Source organism: Hypomesus transpacificus, chromosome 10 (genome assembly GCF_021917145.1).
Source record: "Hypomesus transpacificus isolate Combined female chromosome 10, fHypTra1, whole genome shotgun sequence".
In the NCBI taxonomy this organism is placed as follows: Eukaryota; Metazoa; Chordata; class Actinopteri; order Osmeriformes; family Osmeridae; genus Hypomesus; species Hypomesus transpacificus.
This window is the reverse complement of record NC_061069.1, coordinates 1,050,633-1,073,885: the sequence shown is the minus strand read 5'-3', so window position 1 is coordinate 1,073,885 and position 23,253 is coordinate 1,050,633. Positions and strand designations below refer to the sequence as shown.

At 43.1% G+C, this 23,253-nt stretch overlaps 1 protein-coding gene and 1 long non-coding RNA gene across 3 annotated transcripts in view; both read left to right on the top strand.

The window, feature by feature from the left end:
- The first annotated feature begins 264 nt into the window (after positions 1-264).
- LOC124472952 (desmocollin-3-like) lies at positions 265-7,900 on the top strand. The gene is made up of 16 exons (XM_047028138.1): positions 265-553; positions 775-868; positions 1,054-1,253; positions 1,342-1,446; positions 1,817-1,972; positions 2,337-2,481; positions 2,596-2,750; positions 2,880-3,014; positions 3,153-3,338; positions 3,518-3,765; positions 3,966-4,108; positions 4,706-4,927; positions 5,155-5,376; positions 5,791-5,906; positions 6,019-6,345; positions 6,738-7,900. The coding sequence occupies exons 1-16, from the start codon at positions 488-490 to the stop codon at positions 6,933-6,935; spliced, it is 2,718 nt and encodes a 905-aa protein (XP_046884094.1). The 5' UTR covers positions 265-487; the 3' UTR covers positions 6,936-7,900.
- A 3,327-nt stretch (positions 7,901-11,227) lies between these two features.
- LOC124472981 overlaps positions 11,228-23,253 on the top strand; it is a 28,566-nt gene continuing 16,540 nt past the window's right edge. For both annotated transcript variants that reach the window (XR_006956671.1, XR_006956670.1), the window contains exons 1-2: positions 11,228-11,442; positions 16,523-16,585. This is a non-coding gene — a long non-coding RNA (uncharacterized LOC124472981). The remainder of the gene's footprint in view (positions 11,443-16,522; positions 16,586-23,253) is intronic.

Genomic DNA, 23,253 nt, shown 5'->3' with positions numbered 1-23,253 from the left:
TCCAGAGATACAATGTTTCCCCCTGGCGGTAAAAGAAGTCCGTTTACACCACAGTCAGACGCAATCAGTAGCGGTTTTTGGCACGTGCGAAGCGGGCTCTGCTGGCATAAAAAAAAGGGGGGGGGGGGGGGGGGGGGGGAGGGAGGCAAATGTGCTAGGACCGTCACTGCATGCAATCTGAAACTGCCGTTCACTTTGTCACCTGTTATTCGATCCCACGCCCAAGGGTGGAGTTGATTAAGGGACTGGGTGGAGCATTTTAGAGGTGAGTCACTTGGCGGAGTCGGCGCACGTCTGCAGGACTTCATAGCCAATTGAATGCTTAGGTTGTTGCAAGGTGAGGCAAAGCGTTAACACGTAGAAAGATTCAGAAGTATCTTAAGTACTCAAGACTTATACTACTGAACCACTGGTTCATAGGTAGAGGCACCGTCTGACTCTACATCGACACACAGTAGGCTACTGTTGATCGATTGGCTGTTACAGAATGTCTTATAATAAGCGGAAGAGGTTTATCACACCAGGTTTTCTGATCAATATCTGCTTATTTTCGGTAAGTAGCCTACTGTTTTTACTTCAGTTAAGTTTGCTTGACTGTGAATACGAAGTTTCAAAGAAAGTTTAGAATTTAAACAACAATTATAGCATATGCCTAAGAAATATTGAGAGGAATTTTTGACAAACAGAAGACAGCCAACTCAGGGTGGCAAAATTAGCATGTGTGAAGTATACAGTACACACAATTACCAATTACAACTGAAATATTCTCTCCAGCATCTTTCCAGCTATGTTGAGTCCTGCTCCTTCCAACGCTCCCTTCAAGTATCAGTACCCCATACCATAGCTGCTGGATATGTCCTTTCTAAAGGTACTACTGTTCCTATACATGTATCCTTCTGATTTACCACGTTTCTACGCTCGCAACCCATCATGAGTGATAATTACAGAAATGCATCGTAGTCAACAGACTCAATGTCATCGTTTATGATCCACTGACGTCTGTCTTTATTTGACAGTCACCGCAATTGTTGTCGTTTCCTTTTGGTTTATTAGTTGACATGGACCGCTGTCAGACAGAAACGTTTGACATCAGTTCGAGTGACCCAGACTTCACTGTGAAAGCAGACGGCACCATCATAACATCACACACAGCCACAGTGCCAGCCAATGGGAGGATATTCTCTCTACATTATCCAGACCCTAGTGGTCAGATGGCTGTGATGGATGTCTACCTCGTCCGGAGTACCAATGAGGTGATTGAGAGTTTCATTGTCGATGGAGATTGACAGTTTCAAATAATACAAATGTGTGACGTGAGGAATCTTCTGCTGCCTGTCTTAGGTCGAAAACGATGGGGTTCTCAGGCGTTCCAAGAGAAGATGGAGCCCAATACCCTTTAACATCATAGAAAATGACGTGCCACCATTTCCAAAAGATGTAGAACTGGTAAGACGGTTACTACGACTGCTTTTTTACGACAGCTATTAAGTTGATCTATCTTCTGCTCCATTTTCTACTATATTCTCACACTCACAAGTACTGCATGGGGCAAAACAAACTCATAGACACACCCTTGAAAAATACATAAACACATGAGCCAAAGGCATTAGGTGGTGGATGCATGTGTTGTAACTTGCCTCAAGGCCCTCTATAATGTGGGAGCTTTTCAATCTTTAGACAAAAACCTACTGTCCAAAGGAAGATGGGTTTTGAACGATAGATATTGATTTTGACATTGAAAGTGTTTATTACACTTTAAAATGCCAGTACCGAATAGATATGATGACACTGACTTGTTTGGGGTTTGCCGGTACAGGTTGGATCTGACTCCTCGGCTACGTACAATGTGTACTACACTGTCAGTGGGCCGGGCGTTGACGAGCACCCCAGGGGATTGTTCAGTGTCGACAGGAACACAGGGTTGCTGAGGGTGCATCAGCCTGTGGATCGGGAGGAGTTTCCAAAGTTCACAGTAAGTACAAGGATTAAAGATGAGTATGATCCTAGTCGCCATCAGTCATCCTACAGTTTTTTGATATTCTGTGAAGAAGGCACTCAAATCTGTTGTAAGCATCCAAAATGTCCATTACGGTCTAAGAATTATTCTGTTCTTCGAACAAAGTTCAACATGCTGTGTTTGACCTTTCGATTCACTTCACTGACAATTACTCATGCTGCTAATCACATCTGATGACAGAGTTTGCCATGTTATGTTTATGTGTGTCTTTTATTTTGTCTACTGAAAATGACATTCTGCTTAGGTTGAATATCATAATGTCCGGTTATCTTACTGTCTCGGTTATCGAACTGAAGCTTCATGTCTTGTCTCTCGCCAGTTCCAAGCCAATGTATTTGACAGAGTGACCAACGTGCAAACAGACCTGCCTTTGCCAATCACAGTGAACGTAGATGACGTGAACGACAACGAGCCAACTTTCTCCGGCGCACTGCAGTTCTCTGTACCAGAGCAAAGCAAGCCAGGTGAGAGTGTTTGGCAGGGCGCTCCCGTTCCCATAAAACACCACCAAATAAACCGCGTACAGTAGCCTATATTTAGAGCGTTCCTTTAAACCCGACTTGCGTGTTTGGCTGTAGGTGTGGCGGTGGGGCAGGTGAAGGCCACGGACAGAGACCAGGAGGGTACGGACCACACCAAGATCCGCTACTCCCTCATCACCGGCACTGACCTGTTCTCCATCCACCCAGAGACCGGCATCATCAGCACCGTCTCCTCCAACCTGGACAGGGAGGTCAGTACCCCCCCCGCCCCCCGCCCTCCGGCCTCCACCCTTCCTCTCTCAGCACCAGCATGGTATCTCCCTCTGAGGCTTTGTAGAGGGAACCGACACTGCAATAGAATCTTTGTTGTCCTTCTCCAGGTGAAAGACACTCATTTTGCCATAGTCGAAATCCGGGATATGGGCGGAGCACCCAACGGCCTGTTCAGCACCGGCACTGCAACCATCGCTTTGGGGGATGTGAACGACAATCCGCCCACCTTCACCAAGTCATCGGTACGTGGTGATGGTTGATAGCGGATGGGAAAACAGTTGATACGTTTTGAGAAGTTATCTGACACAATGCCACTCTTTATATGAAGTGTGATCATTCATGTTCATTTGACTTCAGTTGACCTTGTGTGTTGCCTGTAGTACTCTTTGGACGTCATGGAGAATCTGGGACAACGTCTCCTCCTCCGCATCCCTGTCGAGGACAAGGACCAGGTGAACACGCCCAACTGGAACTCTGAGTTTGTCATCACTAAGGGCAATGAAAACGGTAACTTCAAGATCGAAAGAGACCCGATAACGAACGAAGGCCTTCTTTACCTGACCAAGGTGAGTTCCTCACCAACACATATTGTTCACTGAACAGGATTGACAGATTCCTGATCTTGCTGTATTTCGAGAGGCAAGAGACATGACTTAAGTGATGTGATATCATGACGCATAGTCCCAGTTCTCGGTTGTCTGAAACATGGACTTTGCATGCAAACTTCTTCCGTTCGTTCCTCCAGCCTTTAGACTACGAAGCCACCAACAACGTAAAGCTTGAGGTGATGGCAAAGAACCAGGCTAATCTGACTGGCACCACGGCCTCCTGGCTCTCTATCCCGGTGGACGTCAACGTGGGGAACGAGGACGAGGGGCCGGAGTTCAGCGCTCCCACCATGCGCATCACCGTCGAGGAGAACACATCGAATGGAACCCTCCTGGGAACCTACACCGCCAGCGACCCCGAGACCAAGAGCAGTGCTGGCATCAAGTAAGCTCTATCAGATTCTCCCCATGTCTCCCATCCTCCTTGTGTGGCTGTCATTTGTGGATCCCAACACAAGATGGTGGTACAGCTCTGCAACAAGAAAAATCCGGAGCATTTAAAGGGCAGTCGAAATAAATTCTTTAGAAACTCTAAGGAATAATATAACTAATATACCTGCATGTTTTGCTTCTCCTTTCTCCCAGGTACTATAAGGTTGTTGACCCAGGGTCTTGGATCAGTGTGGATGAAAACAGTGGTCAGCTGAAGGTGGCCAACACTATCGACAGGGAGTCCAAATACGTTCAAGGTGGCTTGTACAATGTCACCATGAAGGCTGTGGATGCCAGTAAGTCCATGTTGTACTAAACAACTGTTCCTTTTTCCACATGATTTCATACCAATCGCTCCAAAATTCCCTTTCACGGTTTCAGAAACCGAATAGAGATTAGTAATAGATTTTAGTTTATGACTTTTCCTGATTGTCTGACTCATTTCATTTAGTAGTGCACAGACCAACCTTTCTTAGATAAGTGACAGAGCTGGTTCTACAATCATGTCAGAGGGCCATAATTATAGCTTTGTCATGCTGCTACAGATGACTGTGTTCTAACCTTGAGGCGTGGTTAGCAGGTTGTTCTGGCGCACCTTAAATCGTCTCAGTGTGCCCTGGGTGTGTACGTAACACATTGGGAAAGAGATACTGCTGCCACATGGAGAGAGAAAGTGATTATTCACTGTTTACATGAAACAGACAGTGATGGGTGACGCCATCCCACACTTCAGAGAAACATGAGACAGTCTCAGACAACACCTGTAACCGCCCATGACAGCCGTTAGGCGTTGTCATGACACATACAGTGTCTTCTCTCAGCAAGTGTTTCCAACGGCGCGCACATGTTCTGGGATGCTTACCTGACCTGCGTTATCTTCTGCCGTGTTTCAGGTGGCAAGACCGGCTCGGGGATGGTGATTCTCGAGGTGGTGGACGTGAACGACCACACCCCTGAGCTGCCGTCCGCCGAGATGGTGGTGTGCGAGAAGATCGGCGAGCTGGGCTCCACGCTGGTGGTGGCGGAGGATAAAGACGGGCCTCCCTTCTCCTCCCCCTTCAGCTTCCAGCTGGGGGCCAAGAATGATGGGAAATGGGCTGTGAAGAGCTTTAATGGTGTGTGGTGAAGAGGATTCTCACTGTGTTCTCCTGCTGTCCACATGCTGCTAGCTAGTGTTGGACTGTCTACTGTAGGATCCGAGAGACTAGAACTCACTTTTTACACATAAAAAAAATAATAAGGAAAAAGAAATACCTCACCAAAATCACTAAAGTTGTCCCTAAGCCCATTTGGATTGTCAAAACGCCTGTAAAACTGCATATACCCCACTTCTCCACTTCAGGTACTGCTGCCACACTGGTTCAGACCAAGGAACTCCCTACGAACGTCTACAAAGTCCCCCTGGTGGTAAAAGACCTGCAGGGCATGGGAGAGGAGCAGACGGTCACCATCCGGGTGTGTCGCTGCAGGAACGGAGCCTGCGTGGCCCCGCAGACTTCCACCGTCCTGGGGGGTTGGGGCATCCTGGCCATGCTGCTACCTCTGGCCCTCCTCGCCCTGCTCTGTGAGTCCCGCTACGCCCTCCTCTCCTCCTCACAGCGCTACACCACAGACATATGTTTTACAGGGAGGGATTACTCGTCGGGATTGGGGTTTTATTGTACTTTAAAATAAATCAATATTGACCTTAACAAGTACAAAACAAAAAGATAAACTTATGATAAAGTGTATGCATAGTCTGAAGGAAGACTGGAAGCATACGTCCCATTAAATGTCGATATAAAATGTATGATTGTATGTATCATTACTGCGACTGAATGTACATTATGCAATGTGTGTCAAAGCAGAAGTGATTCAGTAGGGTTTCGAGAAGGAGCGAGTCACTCGGAAAACAAATGCATCAACCAGTACTGGCTTCTGGGGCCATGCTTTAACAGAGCTGTTTGTCTTAATGTCTTTGTCTCTCCGTCAATGGCAGGTGCGGTGCTGGCATTTGTCTGTATGACTAAAGAGGAGAACAAAGAGATGGATGATATGGGCGACAGTGGCGGGATCCTCCTTAAGTCGAACACAGAGGCTCCGGGGGACCAGCTGGTAAGATCCTCATGATGAAAGAACCTGGAAGGGATATCATACTGTATCCTACTGCTTACAGACCAAATTTTTTCATGCTGTTTCTTCTCTTTGGTGACATGCATCACCTCAGGATTCCAATCTACTTATTGTTCCTGCGTCTGCGACTGCTGACAAAGCCGGTAAAGGTTCCATGGCCGACGCGGGATTCACAGTCTCGCTAGCAAAGGGAGGGGGGCTGTACGCCCAGCAGAACTTGCTCCACCAGTCCAGTGGCCTTTTGTTCAGCGATTCCCACAACGGCTTCTCTCCTGGCCAGTACAATGGTGGAGTTCAATATGGAGGAGGACAGTTTTTCACTGGCGATAATCTCGCTATGGATAACGCTAGTTACTTCCACCAGTTGACAGACTCTGCTGTAAACCACTCCTGGCAAACCAACGGACACGTATTACAAAAGGTAGACATTTTAACTACAGTTAATCCTGAGCTTAAACTCATCTGGTCAATGACCCTAACCTAAACCTAGACAGGAGATTGTTCAACAAAAGGTCAATATCACAGCTCCCTACTTAATAAAAAGATAACGTCGTACATGCTAGACATTGAGCCATTTTTTCTCCAAGGTTTAATATTGCTCTTCCCTCGTGGTGAGAGCACTGTCAATTCTTCCATGTAATCTTGTCTGGCCGCTTCTGTAAACGTTCATATGTCTTATCTTGCCAGTGTACGGTTTATCTGTGTAATACCCTGTGTAATATCTGTCTGTGAAATATCCTGTTCTGGATGCTGCAGTAATACCACCAAACTTCATATCCTTCTTCCCACTGGCCTGTGCTTCCCACCCTGTAGAAGCTGACATACCTCGGGACCATGAAAGAGGAGTGCTACGCGGATGACATCCTGCACACGTACGTCTTCGAGGGATTGGGCTCACAGGCCGGCTCCGTGGGTTGCTGCAGTGACCAGGGTAACCAAGACAACCTGGACTTTCTCAACACTCTGGGGCCTAAGTTCCAGACCTTGGCAGAGGCCTGCGCCAAGAAATGAACAATGAGCACTGAGTGATACTTGAATTACAGCAGTGAATGATTGTGGGGTCATCACACTGAACTGCTATGGATGCTCGTTGTAGTCGTACTGGATTTGCACTGGATTTTATGTTTGCGATACTTGCGTATTCTGTGGCAAAGGGATGGTTGGCATTTCATAGCTTTTTTGCCTTTTTGCTAACCTTTTTAGTAGTGTTATAAGAGTACATTGGTGTGTGGTATTTAAGAATAGATTTCTCCCATGTTTTGATAACTGAAGTTTGAGCACATGAATTGTAATGGATTAGAATGGTTGTCATATTACTGGTTTATAGAGGGTTTAGAAAGCAAAATGTGCCAAACCATTTAAACAAGAAGACTGGAAGTGCAGAATTGACAGTCTACTTTTATTTGTATTATCATGGCCATACTCACACACACACACACACACACACACACACACACACACACACACTGCAGTCACACATACTACTGCCTGATCAACCACCACTGTTCTATGAGCATAACTACTATCTATTTGCAGAAATGTTTTCCTAAAACAGAACTTTGCCAAAGGAAATGCTGTGTTGCTGCCTCCACCACCCCACCCTTTACCTTGTGGTTCCGTTGTACTCTATCAGGTGGAGGGCTGGATGTTATACAGCTCTCTGTCATTGTTTAATCACAGGTATTGTAAAACATCTGCAAGTAAAGCACTTTTTGAAGCAGAACCATACCAATGAAGATGAATACCTGAAAATAAGTGTTCAATTAATACTTCCAACTGCCAAACAATACTTTAGTCAGCAGACTGCCCTTCTGCAACGGTTTTAATTACAAGTTCTCAATTATCATTTTACCTTAACTTGTGAGATTTGGAATATGATCACCCAACTATATATTTTTATCTATAGTACATGTACAGTATTTCTATTGATGGTTTTGAGCTGTTTGACAGAAAATAAATTGTTTTGTGTTCCCTTCTCATGTTTAAACTTGATTCGGTTAAGTATGAACATTTGAGAGAGGAAAATTGTACATCATGTGTGTACTTGCCTGTGTGTGTGACCGAGAGTATAATTATGTCCAGGCGTTACCAGAGAGCCTGTTTACACAGGTATATAAACAATAGAGCATGTGGTGAATCATTTACAGGGTGTGGCTCGAACTTGTGTTTACCCAGTGTCGGATGACCATAAAGCAGTTGGAGTGTGAGAGAGAAGCAAGAACACAGAGGGCTGAGAGAAGCTCTAGTGTTATTCGTGGTACACCACACACCTTTCCCCCCTCAGGTGGACTTCCAGAAGCATTTAAAAGGTTGCTAATTGTACCAACGAACCTATTAGGGCTACTCTTCTAACACAACAACAGCCCCTTCCTTCCACCTATAAATAACAAACATCTAGGATGTACAATATGAATGCAGTACACAACTCCACTATAAAATCCATTATCAATGATAACACTGACACCCCAGCGTGGCAGCCTTTTTAGCAGCACTCGCTGTCACTTCCTGTCTCTTCCTGTCATTTCCTGTCTCTTCCTGTCTGAAGTACAACGTAGGCTTTTGGGAACCCTTTTGACACTGCCAGGAAACTGCGATAAGAACGATGAATCAGTACCTTCAAACACTAATCTTTAAATGGCAACAAATGAATATACACAACAAACACAGCAACGTAGTGTTGTCCAAGTATTTATGTGTAAAGTATTAAACGTGAAAACTTACAGTTGGCAAACCCATCCAATGATGTGGCCCGGAGGGAATAGATAGACCTCTGTGATACACAGTAACCAAGCTAGAATGAGATTACCAAGCACACCGGTTAACCTTTTAACCAAATCCTCTTAGATTCTACCTAGAACTTGGCCTTCGGCAGCAGAGCAATATGGCATGTGCACTGTAACTCTGAAATCAGTATTCTGTCCAGAGCCTTGGGTAGAGCCTTCTAGTTTCACTCTACAACAGATCAATTTGATTTGGGGTCTTCTCTGATTACCATTCAGAATGATACCAGTGGACTGCCCAGCAAAAGATTTAGCTCAGCTAAAGTTGTTTCCAGAAAACTGTTTCAAATATACTGTATCCTCAGAGATAGGTATAGATTTGATCTTTCTTAAATTGATTCATTTAGTACACAAGCTGTTGTAACATGAATGGGTTCCATAGCTGTCATTGTTGGGGGATGAATATTAATGATGTCAGTGGACAGACAAAAGGAATGGACATGACCAGACATGGATTATCTGAATGAAAATGACATCTCTCCTAATGATCAAACAGTGCAGTGTGTTGAAAAATACAACGATGACATCAACAAAGATTACTGCGACTGTCAAACTTATGAGAATCTGTTGCAATGGGAGGGGTCTTTCATGTGAGCATTGCTAGAGAGTAGTGAGAAGTCACATCAAGGATTTTTGTTCAAATTCCCATTGGGGCCAATTAGTATTATCTTGAAAAGTCAGCACACTCCTGTTCAATCCTCAAAAATGACTTCACTGCTTCTGTGTTCAGAAATAATAGAAACGTGCAGCTGACCCACATACAGTCTACTAATAAACCTAAATATGATATATATTTACATTTTAATATTTCATCATTCATGGGTGATGCAATAGTTATGCTCCTATATAAAGAAATATGGAATTCTTGCACATTTTCAATAATGTAAGAGCATCATAGTCTACTAACTCTACACTCCTTCATGTAAGATCATGAATCTAGTAAATATACACAATATGTCATGTCTTCATCACCTCGCATGTATCCACCTCATTTCCCCATGGAGGCTTTTGTCACGGTTTCCTGGTTACAGTTGAACAACATCGGACTTAGTCAGTAGCACCACCCATCTGGTGCTAAATAATCCACCTATGGTCAGAATGATCACCTCATGGGTGACAGGGTGAAGGGATAGTGCCACAGACCTATAAACAACCAAGATGCTTACTGATGTTTCGGTCTCAAACTTTATATTTGTTGTTTTCCCATTAATAATTTGTTTAATAACTTAACAAGACATTTGAATACTTTTATTGTATGTTCAATCCCTATGGCAATAGATTGAATGTTTATTTACTGTAGCATAAGAACATTTCAGCCTAAAATTGTACTTACAGTAAAAAAAAAAGACTTAAAAAACTGACTTAGGACTTAAAAGAATTCATTTAAAGGGCATGAAGGGCCACAGCCAAGCAATGCCATTGGCAAGTTATGTAATTCATTTACTCAGTCTGTCCACTCTTATCGCTGCTTGAGCCATCGCTCCCAGTCACTTTTTTAAAGACGCAATTAATTCCAAAGCGGCAGCGTGAAATTAATTTATTGCTTGTAATTAGTTTTCTGCGTACTCTGAAAACAATCTCCAGAGATAGCCTGCTTTCTCTCTCCGCAGGAAACTCTAATGGCAGTTGGCTGCATTGGAGACCAATACGGAGATGCTCCTGGAACAGATAAGCATCTGGAACACACTAAAAGCAGGGTTTATGAAGACCACACCTATTTGCTGCACGTGTACTACTACAGTATTTTCCATACAGCATTGACAACATCACATAAATGTATGTGGTAGGAACATGTGGTCTTCTCACTGCGTGCCCTTCCAATCTGAAACAGTAGGTGTCACTCTTGCCTCTTTCCTGGCTCTTCTCTCAGGGTAGAGGGTGTCTTCTGGTCATTTCAATAGTCTCACTGGTTCTGGAGTGGAAACAAGAGCACACAAACTAGCTTTGTCCTTTGTCCACATCCGTACTTCACTTTTCAGTAGATACCGCAGGAGTGCCGACACAGAAGGCAATAGATCTGGGTAGCCTATGTCTGCTTTTGTACCATCTCCACAGTTGACTCTCCTGTCCCATGTACGGAAGTGGGCCCGAATACCTGGAAATACTATACATGATGGCAGTGACACCGGATGTGGTATACTGTACTGTTTCAGAAGTCATTTGTAACAGAACAAACTAAATCTTTGTCTGGTGCATGCAGGCATGCTTGTAACCAGAAGTGGTCTATATACGTTCAACGTCTTTGAGTGAACTTGACACAACAAATGAAGACAGATGTCACATCAGTTGACTTACACAGTGCCAACATGTGATAAATGTGCCCACCAATGATGTTTAGCGTTTTAATACTGACAGGAATATTATGTAACCCCCACCACCACATAAAAGAAATAGACACAAACGGTTGCTTGATTCTCTCATTAAGGTCCCAATGTCTCTCTTTCTGCTTATAAAATAGAAGTGGGCGTGGCCACATTCATATCTACACATGCAGGCTTACTGGTGATGATTAATGGGCTGCACGTGAGCACACAGTTAATGACGCAAGGCAGTCCAAGACTTAAAACATAAACCGTATCTAAAATATCCTTTAAAGTGAGTATGAAAGAAATGTGTTCCCTAAACAGAGAATATAGATTTATTTGGCAACATTTGAGTTCTTTGTCAAGAGCAGTGGCTTACAGATCAAGATGGATACTTGTATGAGGGTGAAACATTGTACACGCTGCCACATGGAGGTAAGACTGACAATTAAAGAGAAACAACTACATATGATGATGGAACGTTGCATTAGTAAACATGTCAGATGTTGTGCCATTTGCTGTGTGAGTTACATATATTCTCAACTAAACATGTTGGTTATGGCATTGGTCAACAACACATTTCAGTAGATATGCCTGACAATACTGCAATCCCTTTAGCCTGTGACTATTCTCACCAATTGGGAGAACATGCCCCTTTAATTATTAACAATTTAATTATGCAAGAGTATAATTTCCTAGTTTAATGATTTGTTTGGGCCATTGTGTTTGTTTCGGGGGTTAGAACTTCTGTCAACCATGCTCATTTGAAACATGCAGCCGTCAAGTTCTTCGGATAAATCAATTTGCTGGAAGACCCCAGAGATGGATCTGTATCTTAATTAGTCAACATGATTTAACAAACAAAGTCTAACCCACGTACATATGTGTTGCTTGTCAACAAATACAGTGGGTCATTTGGCTTTATTCATTGTTTGTTTTCTGTGACTGATCAGAACACAATAAAGCGGGCGTAATAGGCAGGCTCCGGTAGCAATCGGCGAGGGCTACCATCTCTCTCATATATATTTATTATTTACAGTGGCGACTGGTCATTAGGGGCAGTACCCCACCTGTTATCAACAGAAAGAACTGCAACAAAATTGTTATTTTTAATTTCTCGAAAACATTTTTTTCGTTTACTTCGAATAATTTACCATGAATACAGCGTCTTACTAAATTGTTTCGTTTCATTCGTTTGTGTTAAGATTTTATTTCATGTTCATTGGTCCCTGCCTTGTTGCTTCAGACTGCGTTCTGTCTATTCGAGTTTAGCATAGGCTAATCGTGAAGGTGGGGCTCTGGTGGGGCTAGCCCCTCTCTCACAATGCAATGTACATTGGACGTGGGAAAGTATTAATACGCATGCTCAGAATGTAATGTAATGTAAAGTAGATCACACAAATTTGATGCTAGTGGGGTTGAGAGCCACCACAGCGTCATTTCGTATTTCAGACCTGATTGGCCATCTGTCTTTCTGGCGCCAACATTAGTCGGCAAAAAGGAGAGCGTGGTGGGGCTAGCCCCTCCAAAATTCGAATTCTTGATATCCAAAATGCAATTCTTGATATCCAAAATTGGAATTCTTGATATCAAAAATGGAATTCTTGATATTCAAAATTGGAATTTTGGATATCAAGAATTCAGTAATTAAATGTTAAAACGGCTTGCCATACAATACAGCGTCATTTTGTATTTCAGCCCTGATTGGCTGCTTGTCGCTAACATTAGCCGGCAATAAGAGCGAGGAGATGTAGCTAGATTGTCTTAGCTAGATTGTTATGTTAGCTTCACAAACGCCAGATAACTTGAGAAAATGAATAAAGTGGATTTCATACTTGAGCACCGGTTGTATACCCTTATATACCCTATACACCCTTAATTTGGAGGAGAAAGTTAAAGTAAAGCAGCTTAAGTGGTGCCCATCATCCACGATATTGTCATCGCTCAAACTGCTGGTAAAAGTAACCGCAGATTTAACGTGGAGTGGTTTTTGAAGAAAGAGTGGCCAACGGTTAGTCCAGTTAGCATACCAAAGAAGGCACCTTTCTTTTCAAGTGAGCTCTCAGCCTTGGTGAGTGAAAGCATATTCTATCATCCTGCCTTTGATGTGCTGGTCTGTGCATTGTTCATATTATGGGGCTGGATCGATAGATAAAGATGGTGACGTGTCAGTGTGCCCATGCGTATCTGGTTGTTGTCATAGAAGGGATCTGTATCACTAAAAAGTTGTATTTCTGCTTCATTGTGGCCTTCCTGTTGTGTTGAGCTCATTGCTGTTTGCGCATGGCCCTGTAGGCACATTGGTTCTGAGCTTGGTTGCATTCTTAAATTAGGTTTGTAAATATGACAGTGGTAATTTTACGTGTGAGAGACAAGGAAAGCAATTACACAAGAAGGTCTCCCTCTCTCCAGTTTGTGTACTACAACACCTGGTAGAAGCAAGCCGCTCTGTCGTTAAAAGTGTTGTGTGGATCCACCCTGTTTGTTGACGTGTTAAATAAACACATCAGTAGCAAGAGAGACTTTTGTAGCTTACTGGTATCCAATATTTTGCTTACTGGTATCCAATATTTTGAAATGTTTTTTTGCCAGACCAATTTTGTACATATAAAAACGCCACTGATTATTTATAATTATTTTCCCACCGCTAAACCCTGTCTTGGTCCCGATTGAGTTGCCTGTATTTGCTCGAACATTCTGTCTTGAATTAAGTTTTCCCAACGTCATCAGTTAGCAACAACACATAGATACAAAATGTTAGTAAGACAGACAGCGATCATCAGCGAGCCCTCGGCATTAGAACCGTAGCTAAAAGTCTAAGAAGGTTGTGGCCACTTGGTTCGTTCTTTTGGTGAGCAGTCTCATAAGCCCTACTTACCTAGCATCATGGAGTCGACCAGCTAAATACTTATTTAGCACTAGCGTTGCTACCTGCATATACCTACAGCTGGCAACTGTGCTCCGTTTTACTCCATTATTCAGGCCTAGCTCCGGGGAATCGCAGGAGCCAACTAGTTGAAGGGCGTACAAAAGTACAGGAGCACACAGGGGCGTAGCAAGCTTTTCAAAAGTGAGGGGGATGGATGTGATTTGTAGAATCACATCCAGAAACAATAGAAACGATGGATACAATGACAGAGGTGTACAACATGTATAACATACAAGATATAAAAAGCATCCTATTTAAATGAGTGATACTAGAAAAGTATAAAAACACACTTGGAACACACGAAAAATAAGTAAAAACGCTGGTGAAAATACACAACAGTAGACTTGCTAAAGAATCAGAAATACTTGAATAATCCCAGGGGGAAATTATTTTTGTTACAAACTACAAATATACAAACAAAATATACTAACATTACCTAGCCTGGCTGCCAGCCCAACTTCGCCCCGCCCACAAAAAAATGTGGTGACTAGAATTATGAGTATGACAACGTCAGGCTACTCCAGACCCAACTTCCCGACCAAATGTTTTGGTGGGCGGGACTAAATTGGGCTGGAAGCCAGGCTAGTAATAATGGGCAGTGGTAAAGGAATAGGGCCAAACAGTTACAGCTGTGGCACTAGCAAACCTCAGTGAATATTGAAAAGTAATATCATGACGTAAATGCAAACAATATCTAATGGAAATAGGCTACTGTTGTTTAATGTCAAAAATGTTCAACGTTCAGCTTTCAACTTCACTTACAGGATTTCTCTTGAAAAAAGTGTGAATATTCTCCTGCCTCTTTCTTTTCTGCATCTTGATACTGCGTGACAAAAATATGTTGCTTGTGAAGTTAAAAAGGTGCAGTTACAGGACCTTCCATCCTGTAGTTACAACTGATAAACACACCATTTTCTAAATATCTGCTAACGTTACGCATATAGCTACAGTAACGGCATATAAAAAGAGATGAAAATGCCACCGGACATTAAACTTTACGAACAAAAATGGCAAAATACAACCTAGCTAGCTAACAGCCTAATGTTAAATGATAGGTTCAGTTAGCTAACGTTAGCTCAGGTTGTATCTAGGTTACCTAATTACAGTACGATAGCAATTTGTACCAGTATTAAAGAGTTAAGCTTTACATTGATGTAACACATTAACGGTGATAACATGTGTACAGCAAACACTAAAGATACTTGCATTACATTTCTTAAAAGTACTGGACTATTGGTTAAATTCCAGTGTAGAATACAGTCTGTTAAGACCGCTGCAAAGTATAACACACCGTTGCCATGAAAAACAGAGTGTTGCTATGGACACAGTTCTGTTCACTCAGGCAATATAATCGCTATACACAGCCTACGACGTAGCTACGGCGGCAGTTCGACGCAAGGCGTTTGTGTAAAATTGGGAAAAACTGCAGAAAAAGTGTGGGTGTTTAACCCTCTCACCGGGAAAAGTGTGGATGTTAAAACACCCACATCCCCCACGGGTGCGACGCGCCTGGGAGCACACCCCACAATCTCCCCAGAAATTGTACCCACTCTAGTTCATTGTTGTCTGTCTCACATATACAGTACCAGTCAAAAGTTTGGACACATTTTACAATTCCATGAGTTCAAACTTTTGACTGGTACTGTATATTTATTCTTTATTTATTTTCCCAGCCCTAAGGATCCCTCAATATCTGGACTACATAGCTAGACAACACCGGTGACAAAATGTTCGTCTTGTTAGCGATTGCGTTGCTTGCATTTTTCTTTACGTTCCGTTGCACGGTTTAGGAGCTTAGGCCTACAACGTTTTTGTGGCAAAAAGTCCCTTGTGTGGCCGAAGGGACCTAACGTCACAACGTCAAATGTTAGCAATGATGCATAGATACAACGTGCTAGTGTTGCTCAGCAAGTATGGTGGTGTACTAGCAGCATCATACATTTAAGCAATTCAAGACTTACATGTACAGTAAGTAATTTCACATTAAATAATAATATTTAAACTTAAGCTTGTGTGGTGCGTCGCTGTCTTCAATGCCACCGCCTACATTTTATGTCAATGTGTTTGTGAAAACGGCAAACATGCCCAAGCTGTGCTCTATCTAGCTAGCAGTTAGCAGTAGTTAGCTTGCCATAGGTTTTTTTCATATGGACAGATAATTATCTGTGTCTCATTTTCGCTCAGTTAATCTGTTCGACCTCATAATCTGTTTCCATCTGCAACGGACGCAAACACAAATTGGCAATTTCCTTGTTGTAGGCTACTGTAGTATGCAACCAATCCCAATATGGGATTCCTGTATAAGTAAAAGTATACTTTCATCCTCAGCAAAATGCAGCCCTGTAATATGAGCACTTGAAAAAGAATTATGTCCCATTAATGAATTCCATTAGTTAATACTGTCATTACACACAATATTAATTTCTAGCTGTGGACAAGATATTTGTGCCAACAGTCTTAAGTCTTGTCAGTCTAGAAGGGACTGTCCATATTGATTTGTCTGAATTCGCAAAACTATCATGAAAGTGCATCATCTCAATTCTAGTTCAGTTTCGGATGCCACTACAATCAGTTACTCTTTTCCAGGGATGAGGTGAGTCTTCAGTTGCAACTTCCTTCCTTCCACAAAGATGAGAGAGGATCCACAAGGTTTGTACTGTCTCGCCTACTCATCCATCTGTGTTATTATTGTCAGTTGCCAATTAAAAACAATCTGTTTTCTAAGCTTTATAACACAGTGTAACAATCAATGTACTGTGGGGCAAAAACAAGACAAAGGACAAATGTGGATTGAGTTTACTTTAAGTATTGTACTTAGTGATCGGAAGCAGACCACTGTCGTCCTGGATGTTTCATCTATGCATCCAGTCGATGCCACATAAAACAACTGAGTGGGTGTTTGCCTTCTGAAAGGAGAAGATTACTTGTTTGTGCTCGTCTTTGTTAAGAGACCATTTGAAGTCTAATATCAGAACCAGGGTGCAGCAGAGGTACATGTGATGAACATACTGTAGCGTTGCGATCATTATTTTGGTCTTGCTGGGTTTATCAAACTTTTTTTTTTCTCCACTTAGGGGATGCTCTTTGAAGAGACATCTGAGACAGGTTTTTGCAGCTCTTCTTGCCTTTCTAGTGTGCTTGAGAGTGAGATCAACCCTCCCACTGTGTCAAACACGCTACAATCTGTTTAATTAATCCACATTCACAGAGCTCTGTAAAAGATGATACCCTGATTAGAAACTAGAGGTGGCGTGTGAGGTAGCATGCACTCTGAGGGTCCCCCAGGATCAAAGCATCTTTTGTTTTCCATAGTCTCCTTTGGCATCACATACACACACACACACACACACACACACTATATCTTCTTCTCTTTCTATTTTTCTCCATGACTGCCTATGTCGTGTGCGTCATCTATATGCAATCGCAATAAGGAAGTGTGTGTTTTCGCTGCAGACATTTTAATGGAAACCAAGCCCTCTGACAATCTCACACGGGTCTCGTCCAGGAATTACACAGCTCGGCAGCCAGCAGCCAAGATGGGATGGCAATGAGAAGACTAGGTCCACTGAGTTTCCTCGCAGACACAGATACAGACAGAGAGGTGGAGGGAGAGAGCGAGAGATGCACAGACAGAGAGAAACAGAGAGAAGAGGGAGATGCTGGAAAGCGAGAGCGCAAGAGCCTGTAAGAGCCGATGAGATCGAGGCAGCCGACGGAGGCGGCTGAGAGGGAGGGAGATAAGCTGATAAAGAGAGAAAGGTGGACACCGACTCTGGGAGGAAGAGGCACACACACTCGGAGCAAGTTGGGGTGCGTGCGGTTGCTTTGAAGAGGATGTTTGTGAGCTGATTGGGGGTACTGCCTTAGGGGCCTGACTCTGAGCAGAGGGTGAGAGTCTCTCTGGGCCTCAGAGCATGTAATCCCTGTGGTGGAGATCTGTATCAAAGATCAGACCACCTGCAGAGGGGACCACCGCAGCTGCTCCACTAACCATGATGGCCTGCTCACAGCGGACTATACCACCCTTCAGTCTATGCGGGGATGCTGCACAGTAAGCAGCAGGAAGCCTAAATAATACCAGTATACAGAGAAGATTTCTCCCCTTGCATAGCCTTCCTCTGGGTCAGACCTGAATTGTACTTCAGTGCAGGAGTGTAGACACTGAGAAGTAAAGAGGAGGCCAACTGAGGATAAATGTAATGCCACCAACTGACCTCCATCTAACACTGAATACACCGTGACCACTTTACCACATTTGCATTTTAATTACTTTTTAATTAGGTTTGGTACCAAGGTGACAAGTTTCAAATTTGAAAACTGCAAGTCATGAAATGTTAGACAGTGTTGTGTGTGTCAATATTTTTTTTCTCTCCCAGATTTCCCAGATTTGACCGATTCTATTAGGCAGTTACATGCGCATGGTCATGTCAACACAATTCTGCTTTTTGGGGGTCCAAGCCACAGATTCCACTCAGATGGTAAAGATGAATTTCAATGTGAAGTGTTCTAAGTTTGAGAAACCCATTGTGCATGTACATGTACAGGAGGGCACATAAGCACACAACTTCATTACCATTGAATAAATGGATCCCAGGTGGCGTCAGAAAATCCAATACAGCTGTGCAGCAAAATCCCACACTAAGCCCTGCCACCACTTCATTGTTTATTTATACTAAAGTCGAGAGAACTTAAACCTCACCGATGCTCTAACACGTCGATCGCTTTCATGTTTCTAAGACTCAAAAGACATTTTTTATACATCCACCGACAGAGAAACGAGAGGGAATTCTTTTTATTGATTTGCTGTCAGGCTAGTATCAACACAGCCTTGTCTGGATGCTGGATGCGTATCAAGTCCACAGCCAGATGATGGTAAGCACTCTAACAGTGATGTATACTCCAGTCAGGGTATCACTTTAGCGGGTCAACCTATGACGCGCACGGTGTGTTTGGGGTCAGCGCTCCCAGATGGTCTCAATTCCACCCCTCTCTAAGATGTGACTACCATGTGAGCGCTTGGCTGGCTCTCACACACAATCACAAAGCCAATGATAGATGGCGGGGATCACATGATTTCATTGGCTTGCCAAACCAGCTGATCAATACTATGTGAAATGACTTGGAGCAAATACATTTTTACCCATCTGCCCTGTGTTGGGTGATTCCAGTCACACCTTCTTACCTAGACGAAAAGTGGGAACTCTACTAAATAGTCTGTTTCGGTTCTTGACCTGTACGTTATCCAACAGGCAAATCACTGGAGTTGCTGCCTTGGCAATGTTTATTGGGTGGTCTGGTGAACTGCCTGCCACCATCACAGAGAAACTCCAGTACACCACTGCTTCACAGAAGTGGATGCTCAATTTGTAACTGCCTGACCACCATTTGAATCACAAACATTCCACAGAAATCACTGAAATGCCAACCTTGGTGTGGCTGTCAGTGAGGTTGCTAAATCTTGAACATACCCAACACAACTTCCTCCTTCTTGACAACCATTCCCCCTCGTCCTCGCCACCAATCCCACCTCCTCCTTCTCATCCTCTTTCATCGACCGTTTTGCACACACGCCAGCCATCGCTCTTTGGCACGCTTGAGTGGCGTCTTATGAACACGGTGACAAAATTGATGGAGGCACAGTTCGCGGTCATCCCTGCTCCCCGACCTTTCATCTGCTCCTTCTGAAGTTCGGCCCTGCTCCATCATGGGTGCTTTCCACACGGTGACACATGTGCTTGCATTTGTCTTTCAACGGCACCGTTTGAGCTATGTTAGAGTATGGACATGACGTTTATGTATGTATTATGTTTCAGTTTGGATGATTTTTTATTTTATGTACCGTTTGGGCCTCCCGTCATGGATACTACAGCTGGGCCTTCACTTAACGGTTAGTTATCATGCACTATTGCGCCCATGTGAGCCAGAGACATATAGTAGATAGGGAATAATCTAAGTGAATTTGCATTTCAACTTTAAAGATTGCAACCCCTGTGACACTAACCAGGACTGTGCCTGCCTGGAAGGAAGCCATTAGTCACCTTGTCCAGGTTATTCCCAGACATGATGACGTGGTCCAACAACACTATAATTCAATCCAGCCAACGCTGCAAACTCATTTCATATGTGCATCGTGATAGAGATGTATTGACTGGATGAGAGGGCACGCCTCCTGCGAATACGGTCCTCCCGGAATGACCAACGACCAGGGAAGGATGACCTTTCATGGGCCACTGTCCAGAGAAATGAATCACCCGGATCGAAGGAATGTATTAGTCAGCCGATGTGATTAATTACCAACAAAGCCGGGCACTGACAGCAGCTGCAAATGACAGCAAGTGTGATAAGAATTATCACAGTACTATTGTACAGATTGTCTCAGTACTAACTCTACCCACAGGCATTTAGTCAGTCATTCATAATTTTCATGTAATTGATTGTGTGCATTTAACACACTTTTATCTAAAACGACAGGATGGGATTCAAACCTGTGGCCTCTCAATCTGCAGTTAAATACTTTTACTGCTGAGCTACACCCAGCAGCCATTTCTACAATGACCATTTCTACAATGACCATTTGTACAATTATAATTTCTACAATGACCATTTCTACAATGACCATTTCAACAATTATCATTTCTACAATGACCATTTCTACAATGACCATTTCTACAATCATCATTTCTACTCTGACCATTGCATAACGTATATTTGTGGTCAATCAGTTATCAATAGTTTTTTTGGGGGGCTCCTCTATGCTTGGTGGTGTTGTTCTAGAGGGTTTATCCAAACTGATGGGTTAAATCACTCCATGCAACAGCCACCAAGACAGTAATTGAGCCCACAAGCAATAGCAAGTAGCCAAAACAATAGCGCCTGGAGGGGATGAAGGTGTCAAGTAATTACATCTACCCTCTGGTTTAATTAGGTCACCTCCAAGGGTCTTTGTGTATGGAGCAACAAAATAAAAACCAATCATCAAAATAAAATAATTGGTCATTGTAGGCTAGATAGGCTCAGTTACGTTAACTCTGCTGAACAGCGAGCTGAAAATAAAGTCAAAGAAACAGGCTCTTCTATAACATACCGTATTTGAGATTGGGTTTCCTTTGTCTCCATAAATCATGCAGCAATGTGTCACAAAATAGAGACGTTTTCACTTCATTAGGCCTTGCCAGCTCACCGTGGCCAGCGCCTCTGACAGTGACACCAATTATGATGTTGCAGTAATAAGACTCAAGACCATGTCATGCAAAACCGTCATTTATATGACTTTGGCATCTTCCATCTCCTTTTGAGTTGCTGTAAAATTGAATATTGAAATAGTTTTCCATTTTCCAGGTTGAGAATGCGCCAATGCACAAAGGCTAAGAGAGCAGGGTTTAAAGTGCAGTCAAGTCCAATCCCATGTACAATAACACGTCCCAGGTGCTAATGCTAAAAAGCCATGGGTTAATGTTAAACTAATAGCTTTTCACCTTGAATCTGTCCTACATGAGCGACCTCCCCTTTACAAGGCTGGTTGAGCATGCAGAGAGGAGCGGCAAGGGGGGTATTGGCCTCCAGGCCCTGAGAATCACATCAACACACATGACTTCATGGACAGTGAATATGCCGTCTCTGTCCGTGCTTTTCAAATGTGATTGAAGGAAGTGAAAAGGTCAAGAGTTAAAATGTGCCAGTTTATTACCTCTGCCTTTTGTTACTGTACCTTTTATAGTATTAGAGATAGTATTTGGGCAGAGTACAGTATTTATGTGAATACTTTTATACGGTATGAAAAAATAGAAGCAGCTGTGCCTGCATGGTATCCTAGAACAGAGTTTTGGGGTTCAGAATATTCTGGCAATATCCATTATTATCAAACCAGGCTATCTCTGAGGAATGACTAGGTCTGCTTATGTAATCAATCAAAACATTCTTCCAAGGTGACATTGTTGCCTGAGTAGAACACGTAATGTTTTTTCTTCTTCATCCTCTTCCATTCTTCATTGTCATTTTAAACTGCCATATTTCCTCCAGTCTAACTCTCTCTTTCTCGAATCCCATGTCTGGATGTGTCCTTAATAAAGATACCCTCTGTTCTGCTAAGAACACCATTATTACCATGCATGACTGCTTTTTGAAAAGGAAAAAAAAATCGAAGCTAATGATGTTGGCTTGAGCGCCAAGCTAATTATAATTCTATAAATATGCCGAGGTGGAAGGTGTGATGGATGTAGTGTCAGTAGTCTGGTGAGCAGGGAGGCCCCAGCTCGGCAAGCAGCAGATCAATACACTCGGAACACATGACATTGCATCTGCATTTAATGAACCAACAGTTTTATCTGTTAATTACATGCCAGGCCACACTTTAGCATTCCGACCACGCTACCACGAGACATTCCTGCCTGTCCAGATAATGGCTATTACACACAACCAGTCTGCAAGCCACTTTCACATTTATTTATTTTCCCCCTGCCTGACTTTACTACTATCCTCTCCAGCACAGGGTTTAATTTATTGCAGGTAATTTTCCGTGCAGCACTCACCATTCCACATCCGTATTTGTTGTGTGTTTTTGTTGTGTCTTTTGCCCGCCTCTATCAGATTAGCATCGCTATTCTCTCCCTATTCCATTGTGGCTGTAGATTCACTCTTTGGTTCTACCGGGATCCTCAATCAGGGGAAATTGCATTTAGGGAATGTAGGAATGTTTGTGGGAGTGAGGAAAGAATTGGAAAAGCCATTTCTACTGGCACCAAATGTTGGTCCGTTTTTTTTTTGTATTTAACTCAGGGTTACCCACACACTTACAAGCTGCACTTTTTCACACCAGCCCTTAGGCAAAAAAACCCCAAACCTACCTTATTAATTTTTTATCCAGGCCTGTTGTGAATTGTTTAGATGGTTCCGCTTTATCCTCCAGCAAAATACACTTAATCGAGGTGTGGAGATCAACAAGACAATAATGTAAAGGTGCATATTCATGAATAATGAATGAATGTACAGGAAATAACAGCCAATACAAGGTCCTCTTGTGCCACTCATGGTCCAACCCCAACTTCACTGATGTCATCCTCACATCTTATCAGTAGCAAAGTTGATGCCGCTACAACATGCCTGTCTAAACTCTGTGCAGTGGTGTCAGTCTCTCTCGTTCTACCACCCACCACATTCTCGGTTCATTCCTCGGTCTTCCCGGAACATTGGGAAAGAGTGTTTTTGTCAGCTAAGTTTGGTATTGCTATGAGTGGGGATGAAAGGGGGATGGGGGGGGTTGAGGCTTCAGCCAACTGCCAGGGCCCTGAGGTCAGTGATAAGATACTATTTCTGCCACA

Coding starts and splice junctions, on each gene's coding strand:
- LOC124472952 (XM_047028138.1), top strand. CDS start 488: ATGTCTTATAATAAGCGGAAGAGGTTTATCACACCAGGTTTTCTGATC. Junction 1,447..1,816: donor TTCCAAAAGATGTAGAACTG/GTAAGACGGTTA, acceptor TTGCCGGTACAG/GTTGGATCTGACTCCTCGGC. Junction 3,015..3,152: donor CCACCTTCACCAAGTCATCG/GTACGTGGTGAT, acceptor TGTTGCCTGTAG/TACTCTTTGGACGTCATGGA.